Source organism: Prionailurus viverrinus, chromosome D4, assembly GCF_022837055.1.
Source record: "Prionailurus viverrinus isolate Anna chromosome D4, UM_Priviv_1.0, whole genome shotgun sequence".
Classification (NCBI taxonomy): domain Eukaryota; kingdom Metazoa; phylum Chordata; class Mammalia; order Carnivora; family Felidae; genus Prionailurus; species Prionailurus viverrinus.
This window is the reverse complement of record NC_062573.1, coordinates 94,695-104,283: the sequence shown is the minus strand read 5'-3', so window position 1 is coordinate 104,283 and position 9,589 is coordinate 94,695. Positions and strand designations below refer to the sequence as shown.

Below are 9,589 nucleotides of genomic sequence, written 5' to 3'. Positions count from 1 at the left end.
GATGATTGATGGGTAGGACGGGGTGGAGCTGGGCCAGGGGTCAGAGGTGAGAATTAACAAGGCTCCCTCCAGAAGGCCTCTTCAACAACATCCTCGAGATGAGCTGTCGTTTTTTGTCTCAGGCTTCTTTTAACAAAGACAGAGCGCAGGAGGGCGAATTCTGGCGAATCAAGGCTTTTTGGTGCGTGTTCTGTTTGTCAGGGGGGAAGCCTGGCCCAGACAGGCTGAATACAGCGGCTCCCCCGCCCCGCCCCGCTCTGCTCCGTAGCATGCCGTCCGTACATCGATTACGGCACCTGTCACGTCACATTTTTCTCCGACACATGTAGTGTTAGTTTTTTCTTCTAAGTATATGAAAGTGATACGTGCCCACTGCAGAAAATCTGGAAAATCTAGAAATGTATGAAGGATCAAACAAAGCTTGTCTGTAAAGTCCGCACCTAGTAATAACCACTTAAGTATTTTAGAGCTTCTAGTCAGCCTTTTTTTCACCCGCATGTGAGAAAAGATCATGTTACCTGTACCCCGCCCCCTGACGACGATGTCCCCAGACCCCACCAGCTGCGTGTCTGTGTCTGAAGGTGGGTACGATAACCTCAGCATGGCTCTTCCCCCTCCATCCCTACTGGCCAGACCCCTTCATCACCCCAGCTTCCCCTCAAAGCCTTTGCAGTGGTCATCTGGGAGTGCCTGGAAGGGCCACACAGGAGTTCCAGCCAAGTTCTTCCAGTTCGGCCTCCTTGCGGCTGGCTGTTCGCTGCCCTCAGCCCCACAATGGTGGCCCATGTCACTATCCCTGCCGAGGAGCCTGCTGGGAGAACCCTGCCCCCCTGCCCTGGGGGCTGCAGCCTCCCTTCCCCTGGGGGTTCCCCGAGGGGCAAACCTGGAGGCACCAGATGGCCCTGGAGCCTCCTTAGCCTGGCTGGGAGCTAGGAGCAAGGAGAATGTTCCTCCCTCAGGGCTGTGTTGGCTGCACTTAGTCACCAAGCCCTGAAGCAGCCATGCCTGTGTCCTGGGTCTCCCCAAGTCCCACAGCTAAAAGCGTCCTTTAGCTTGGCTTGTAGCCCCTCTCTCTGGACACCTCTGGTCTGTCACCGGGTACCACCCTCCTTGAGAAGAGCGCCCCTTCTCTGCCCAGGAGCTTCCCGTGGGGGCTACCAACCACCCTCCTACCCTGGCCCCAGGTTGGGGACAGAACACAGGCTTGGGATATGACAGTAAGAGGACAGTCTCAGTCGGGTGGCAAAGCTGGGAGATGGGAAACCAGCAGCTGCCGTCTATAGCTGTAGTGAGAAGTGGGTCTGTAGTCGGGGAGTGGGAATCTCAAGTGCAGAGAAGAAAGTCACAGGACACACACACACACACACACACACACACACACCCACACACACACACACGCATGCATACCCCATAAAAGCACTCAGATCTCAGCGCCCTGCACAGTGGCTCTCTTGGGAACCCTGGGCATCCCCAGCCCCTGGCTTCTCTGGAGGGCAGCCTGGAGCTCCCTGAGGATCTGGACTGTCATCCCAGCAGCTCTATGTTGCTGGGAGCGCCGCTTGGAGCCTGGCTCAACCCTACGCCACGTATCAAGGGCAGCAGGATCTGCGGTGTTCTAGGAGCTGGGGGAAGTGTGTGTGTGTGTGTTTGCATGTGGTGGTGGTGGTGGGGGACCTAGGGAAATGAGCGAGAGGTTTGCTGGAGTTCTGGCTTCCAGAGCTGCTGTGCTCTGGAAGCGCCCCACCCCATCACTCCCTGGGTCTCCCTACCTCCCCAAGCAGCACCCCGACTCCTGCCTGGGGGCTCTTGTGGGGTCTGTCTTGGCCTTTTTTTTGCTGGAGAAAGAGGGGCTTGTCTGTGGATCTGGGTCTGTGGACTTCTGGATGGACTGCCTGCCTGCCCCCTTCCCCCTTCCCGGGGACTGTCATAACCGGACGTCCTCCACAGCCCCCCAGCCTTTCAGTCTGTGCTACGCACGGGAATATTAGTCTCTCAGGATGTTCTGGGTGGGCATGATGCGTGCTGTGCAGTACCCTGGGGGTTTGAGTGAAGATGCTGCTTAGAGCGTCCTGTGTTGGGGACAGTGTGGTCGGGTGTGGTTCCCTCCCCACCCCCCCCACCCCCCCCCCCCGCACCCCCGCGTGTTGGGCAGCATAGTAGCAAGTGCAACTGTTTTGTAAGGAATATCTTAGCGTGAGATGTAGATCGCCGGTGGGTTGTGTTTTGGGTCACTGCCTATTATGCTCGGGGCATTAACCCTTTGCGTGGATGCCTGAGTCCTGAAAAAATAAGGCGGGGGGGAAGGGTACCTCCCTTCTGGGGGCTCTCAGAGCCCTCCATTCGCCTCCCTCCACCAGTTAGAACCCCATGTGCTTGAGGCTCCTGGCACTGCTGAAGCTCAGAAAACCTGGCAAAAAGGGAGGGGAACGCTGGTCCCGGGATCCGGTTGGGTCCACAGCTCTTGTTTGGCAGCTTACCAGCCGCACTCCTCTGCCGTAGGCCTCCGGGCGACGGATGGGGCGTGGGGGGGGGGGGGGCAGGATCCCAAGCCCCTTGGCTGGTCCCTTCCCGTGCCCGGGTCCGCGCTCCCAACAAAGGCGACTGGACCACGTGCCCCCTCCTCGACGCGGGCCCGGAGTGGCGACGCCCGCGGCCCGGGGCTCGCGTTCCAGCCGGGGCTGCCCCCGGCCCGGGCGCTGAGCCCCAGGTGGGCGCGGAGCAGCCCCCCGCCCCCCGGCGGCCCGGCCGCTGGCGGCTGTGCCTCGCCCACTCCCAGCCGCAGCCGCTGCAGCGCCCGGGAAGTGGCGCTAGGGGGAGCTCTGGCAACTGGCTTGGTGGATTGAAGCAAAACCGTGCATCAAACAGCTTTCCTGGTACTTCCCTGTGCAGCAGGGAGAAAATGGGGAGCGGGGAGACGCACTGTTCCCCCTCCCCAGCAGCTCCAGACTCTTCCCGTGGGAGGCCGAGAAAACAGCCCTGGGGGGGGTGGGGGGGGGGCGCTGGGGTGGAGGTGCCGTTCCTCCCCGTAACTCACGCCTCCGTAGTCTCTCTCTTCCCCCGCCCCCATCGCAGACCTTCGCGGCCCCCCGCGCTCTGGAGTGTCCCCGAGAACTTCGCCTCGCGCGACACGGGGACCCGAAGCCGAGAGGGCCCCTGGGACTGCCGTGCGTCCTCCTCTCAGAGGCTGGGGTGGGGCCTCTCGGCGGCAGCCCCTCCAGTCGCTGCTGGAGGCTTGAAGCAGGGGGCGGGGGGGGGGGGTGGGGGCGCCAGTCGTCCGGAGGGGTGGCTTGCGCAGGAAAGGGGAGCGCAGGGGTGAGAGAGCGAGCGCGAGAGCACTGGGGAGAGCAGCCAGAGCCGGAGGGACACCGAGAGACACTGTCAAACAAACAGCAAGCTGCCACTTGGCTTTTTTTTCTTTTTCTCAGTCTTTCTTTCCTATCCCCTATTTGTAAAGCTGGAACCACCCCCGCGCGCCCCCGGGCCGGAGCCGCGGCTCCAGATGTGAATTTGGTTCCAGTGGGGAGAACGCGAGCTTCCTCGGGGCCTTGGCACATTCTCCCACTCTGAGGTCATTCCGTAGGTGGTCAGAGGGGAGAGCGCGCCTGGAGCCTTCCTGCCTCCGTCCACTGGGGAGGGAAGAGAGGCGGGGGGGAGGGAGGCGGGAGGGAGAGGGGAGGGGCGCGAGGAGGGAGGGAGACGCCGCCAGCACACCACCAAGTGGCACCGAGCAGTGATAACAAACTCAACTTAAAAAAAAAAAAAAAGGAAAAGGAAAAAACTTCCCCAAGTTGCAGCCCGAGACGTGCGGACGAGCGGGCGGAGGCGCGGGGCGGGGAGTGTGGGTGGCCCAGAAAGCCCCCCCCAGGGTCCCTAGGCTGCTTTCCCCGGCCGCAGAGGGCTTAGACTTGAGGCCGACCAGGCCCTGCGCTCCAGGCCGGGCAGGAAATGTGTTGAAGGCAGGCTCCGCTTCCTGCTGGAGACCCCGGGGGGCGGCCGTTCCCGTGGGGGGGGGGGGGGGCAGGGTCCTTTGGGGAAGGCGGCCGGGGAGGCGCGCAGCCCTAACATCCCCAGCAACCAGCATCCCGCACTTCCAATCCCTCTCCCACCCCCGGCCCTGCGGATGTGGGCAGATCCCGCCCGCCCAGGCCCCGGAGAGCTGGGATTTGCATGGGGGTAGGGGTCTCTCCCTACCTCCCTCTGTCCTCCCCTCCACCTCCAGGCCGATCTGAAAACAAGACACCACCATCCTCTATAATCGGCTTTTTATTAAGATTATAAATTTAAACAAATCATCTGAACAGTTTTACCCGGTGATATACAATTCAGTATGCACAAAAATACAGAAGAATGAGGGAGAAGGGCCAAGAAAGGAAGGGTTGGCAACTTGTTTTGGGGTCCACATGGAGCTGATGGCAGAGAACCAGAGGGGCTGCAGATGAACCCCACCTTTTTACAACAAAAGGCTTTAAATTAAACAAAATCTATCGAGCTGAAGACACAGGACAGGGTTCTCACAGCCTCGAACAATGCTGGTTTCATGAAATGCAACCGAAGCCTGAACTAGGACAGTGCAACTTAGAAGCACACACACAAACACCACATCTGACCGGGAACTTAGTGAAAAGTCTCCAACGCAGTCGGCGGTCCCGGCCCCTCCCTCCCTCGGGGCCGCCGGGGATCCAGGTGAGGGAATCGACTTCCTTTTTTGTTTAGTGAGGACCGCAGTGCTGGGCATGATGGGAAATGTAGTCCGCCGTGCCCGCCCCCCACCCCTTCCCCAAACGGTGTCCGGGAGTGTCGGGGTGCCGGGCGCCACCCCCCGAGTCCGGGAGACGGGTGGAGGAGGGGAAGAGAGCGGAGCCAGAGGGGCGGGGAGAGGAGGGGTTCAAGACACCCGCCCCGGGAAAGAAAAAAAAAAAAAAAAGTTGAAGTGTTTTCATTTCTGCCTTCTCATTTTGAGAACTTTGGAGGCCGCCCCCGGAGAGGAAATGTGACCCAAACGTCCCTTTCGGAGATAGAGAGTTTGCCTTTGTTTTTGCTCAGCATTTCACAAGACCCATTCCTCACCCCATGGAGGGACTCGGGAGAACCGAGCGCCGGGCTTCCCGGGTCTGACAACTGGTTGGAATCGGCGTCCCGGGCCCCGCGCCCTCCTGCGCTGCGCCCCCGGCGCGCCCTGGCGGCCCGGGCGCCCTGCCTCGCCCCCGGCTGCCCGGCACCTCCTCCGGGCAGCAGCCCTCCCTCACGTGGCTGGCTCCTCGCTAAACACCACTGCAATCACTACAATAAAAAGAAAAAAAAGAGTAGGAGAAACACAAAGCATACTTAAATAGGCGCTTTTTCTCTCTGCAAAAATAAAGTCCAAGATCATAGATTTCTTTTCTTTCTTTCTTTTTTTTTTTTTTTTTTATTTTACAATTTATAAAACATCAGCCGCCTCCCCCTGCTCGCCCTCAGCTCAGCCCCGGGTGGCCAGGCGCCCGTTCGCTCCCTCCTCTCGCCCCTTGGCCGAGTCTTTGTCTGGCCCCAGCCCCGCGGGGCCCCGGGTCCCCGTGCCCTCGGGGGTCCCTAGAAGGCGACAATGGCTCGAGTCCAGGCGCCGAGGCTGGCGAGCGCCTGCTTGGCGCACAGCTGCCCGTTGAGCGGCGGCGGCTGCTCCGAGGAGTCCGGCTGTCGGCTCACCAGCCCCGAGAAGCCCGAGCCAAAGATGGAGATCAAGTTTGAGATGTTGGACGCGTCCGGGGACGAGTCCGGGCAGAAGTCCTCGAAGCGGGCGCGCTTGCAGGGGGCGAACGGGGCGCCCCCGGGGGGCTCGGCTCCCAGGTCGCCAGCGTCCTCCTCGTCGTCTTCGTCCTCCTCCTGGCCAGGGTAATACTTGCGCTTGCAGCCGGCGGCGGACGCCAGGCCGGGTCCTGGGGCGCCCTGGCCACAGCAGGGGCAGTGGGCGGAGGCGCAGCAGTCCTGGTGCAAGTAGCCGTTCTCCACCGTGGTCACCACGTGAGTGTCCAGGTCCAGCACGGTGGTCTGGCTGCTGCAGTGCACGCCGAAGTCCGAGGGGGCCGGGTACGCGCCCCGGTAGAAGCCGGGGGAGGAGGCGGGGGCCGGGGAGGCGGGCGGGGAGGCGCCAGCAGCGGCCTGAGGGGCGGCCGCTGGGGGCGCGGAGGGCGCGGAGCAGGCGGCCGAGGCGCGAGGGTCCCGCGGGCAGAGCGCGGCGGGCGCGGGCGGCGGCAGCGGCGCCGGACCCGGCTGCAGCGGCTCCAAGGGCTGCCCGCGGTGGGGCGCGCCGTGCGGCGGCTGGAGCGCGGCGCACCCGGGCAGCTCCGAGAGCGCCCCCGCGCCGCCCGCGGGCGCCCCGGCCGCCGCCGCCGCGCAGCCCCTGGGCGCCGGGTGCTGGTGCTGGTGCAGCTGCTGCTGGAGGTGCAGCTGGTGGAGCTGGTGGAGCTGGTGCAGCTGGTGCCGGGCGGCCGGCTCGCGCGCCTCCGCGTCCCCGCCGCCGCCAAGTTGGAGCGGGCCGAAGTCGGCCGCGCTGGCCGGCATGCCGGGCGCCGCGTACGCGAGGTGCTGGTGCTGGTGGTGGGGCGGCTGCTGCTGTTGCTGCTGCTGTTGCTGCTGCTGCTGGCGCCGGTAGAGCTCGGCGTAGCGCTCGCTCAGGTAGAGCTGGCGCGCGTTGCGGAGCACGTAGGACACCAGGAGGTTCTTGTGCAGCTTGATGCCGCCGCGCTGGGTCCGGGAGCTGTGGATCTTGCGCAGGGAGATGCTGATCAGGCTCTGGGCGTCCAGGGCGCACTCCATGCTCCCGCGGAGACGGTGGCGGCGGAGCAGCCGCGGCCGCTGCTGCTGTTAAGGCTGCTGCTGTCTCGGCCTCCAGCCGGCCGCCGGGGCGCGCCGGGTAGGGGAAACGGAGCCCGGGTCAGCGGGTCGGCTGCGCTCCGAGAGGAGCCGCCACCATGCGCCGCGCGCCACCCGCAGGCTCGTGCTCCCCGCTCGGCGCCAAAGCAATGAGCCTCGGCCGGCCCCGGCCCCAGCTATTTAGCCGGGCGTTAGGGCCCCGCCCCACACCTGACGAGCCAATAGGGGTAGCCAGAGCCTCCCGAGTGACAGGCGCTGCCCGCCCCGGGGCCACTCGGCTGGCCAATCAGACCAAGGCGGTTCCTTTGTGCTATTCAAATACCGAACGGACCCCGGGCCTCCAACGCCGCCGCTGCCTCGAATGTTCTCCTGGGGCTGCCGAGCCGCGTGGGACTCGGAGCCGCTGGGGCCGCTGTGTACACTATGGGTCGCCTCGTAGCCGCCACGCTGGAGCCCGCGGCCGCCCTCGGCCTAGCTCCTGGGAGCCGGGGGTCGGCTCACCTGAGTGCTGCGACGACGGCTCCTCCCCCTTCCGCATGGCTGCGCCTCACCTGCGGCAGGTGAGCGCAAGTCCCCACTCCCGGCCACGCGGCACCTCCTTTCTCACCTGCCGACCCCGGGTGACCCGCGGGATCCAGGCCTTCGCAGGAGACCAGTGGGGCCGCCGGCCTGACCTTGGGGACCCTCGCGGGAGAGAGGTTTGGAGGTGCCTCAACCGCAGAAAATATTGGGCCCGACTCCCTGACTTTTTGGCCCAGGGGTCTCAGGAGACACTCGGGGAAGCGCTGTCTTCCCCATGTGTCTGGTGGGAAAACCCAAAACATGGTGAATCTTGGTCCCAGGGAGCCCATGGCCTCGGAACCAGCCGAGGTTCACGGGCCTTCTGAGCCACTCCTCATCACCGGGAGTGTCCTTATCGCCGGTTCTGTAACCTTTCCTTTCCTTCCTAAATAATAATAATGACAATGAGGGCCATTATTATGTGCCTAGTGTGGGGCAGCCCTTTGCCAGAAACACCCAGAATCCCTCACTGTGACTGCCAGCAGAGGAGGGACCTGAGTGTAGTCCCACAGCCCCCCAGTGTGCAAAGCTAGGATTTGTGCCAGGTCTGTGAGCTCCAGACGGGAGGCGGATACCAAGGGCCCTGGAACTTGCCAACCTAACTTTTCACTGATGTCCTTTCCCCTTTTGCCCTGAACCATCCATGGGCCACCCCCTCCCAGCTGGGGATGGAGACAAACAGAACAGAGGGACAGCATCGCCATCTCTGGGGGGCCCTGCATCTGGACTGGTAGGTGAAGGGGGCGGTGGCTGCTACTCGAGTTGGTGGGGGGGGGGGGGGCGCGGGTCCAGGAGGTTTGCTTGAGGAGAAGGCCCTTGAGTTGGCCTCCTTCCTCGGGATTTCTTCTGAGTGCCCTCTTTCCTTGGGCCCGTTGTCCTCAGCACCCATTTTGCCCGTTGGTGGGAGTGAAGAGGCTCAGCCAGTCCATTCTCGAGTTTCTGGGCCTCCTGTCAGCCTTAAGCATCCTCCAGATTTGTTTCCACAAACACTTTTCAGCATCTACCCAGTGCCAAGCATCAAGGGTGAGAACGGAGATAAGGAGCACTTACTCCATTTTTCAGGGGAAGGAACTTGGCAGTGACAGTGGGCGGGACTTGCCCGAGGTCTCAACAGATCCAGCACTCTTGTCCTTTCTGTGCTCAGTCTGGTCCAAGCCCTTCACCCAGCAGCAGCTCTCCCCACCCCCACCCAGAGAAGCCACGACAGCATTTTAGGGTGACTGCAGAGAAGCGGCATCTTACTTGCATTCTATGGAAGAGATAGATGGTTTGGCGATAGGGTCACACAGGAGTGGAACTTGTCCATGAGAAGTACCTGTAGGCATAAAAATCCATTGCCTCTCATTTCCCTAGGGCCCGTTTGAAAGACACACAGAAGCTTCATTTATTTACTTTTCGAGTTCGCCTTTGCGACGTCACGAGCATGTGGAGGGAGGCAGGAGGTTCTACCTGAATTTATGGCTATGAGGCCTCGATGTGCAACAGTCAGGTCTGGAATCCACGGCGTCTGGCCTGTTGCAAGAGTCTAAGAATGGATTTTCGATGCTAATTTCAGGCCTGCCTTCTGTCCTGGCCCGGAATTTATTGGAGGAAACTGAGAGAGTTTAGGTGACTTGCTCAAGGTCACATCGCACGGCCAAGACAGGGTAGAGGCAGGATTTGAACCCAGGTCTGTTTGTAGGACTGGAACTTAACTCCAGGTGCTTCGAAATCAGCTGCTGGCTTCTGCCCTGGGTGGTTCTGAGTCCAGTCCTGAGGCTCGATACACAGTGAACATGACCTTGATGTGATGGACACCCGCCACTTTCCTGCCAACTGCTCTGAGACCAGTGCCTGCAGGAGTCACAAAGAAGCAAATATCTGTTCCAGCTTCAGCTCATCAGTCACAGCCAGTCTCGGGGCTGGTGGCCCGCAACATGCTTCTGGGAGGTGGGTTCTCTAGCCGCAGGCTGGGGGCAGGGGCTAGGCCCCTCACCTTGGCCGGTTCCCCTCCTCACTTCCCAGTCCCCCACTTGCCCCTGCCCCAAAGTGAGTTTGAGCTCTGCTAAGGCTCTTGCCCTCCTGGGGGGGTCAGCTACAAGGTGGTCAACCCATCCGTGTGACCCCATTCTTTGGGCCCTCTTGTCTGGGGCCCACACTCATTTGGTTTCCTCTCCTCCTCAAGAATCGAGATGGGCTT

General features: G+C 62.1%; 1 protein-coding gene across 1 annotated transcript; it reads right to left on the bottom strand.

The window, feature by feature from the left end:
* Nucleotides 1–4,247: 4,247 nt before the first annotated feature.
* On the bottom strand, nucleotides 4,248–6,984 carry IER5L (immediate early response 5 like). The gene has a single exon (XM_047831518.1). The coding sequence runs from the start codon at nucleotides 6,790–6,792 to the stop codon at nucleotides 5,569–5,571; it is 1,224 nt and encodes a 407-aa protein (XP_047687474.1). The 5' UTR covers nucleotides 6,793–6,984; the 3' UTR covers nucleotides 4,248–5,568.
* Nucleotides 6,985–9,589: the final 2,605 nt, after the last annotated feature.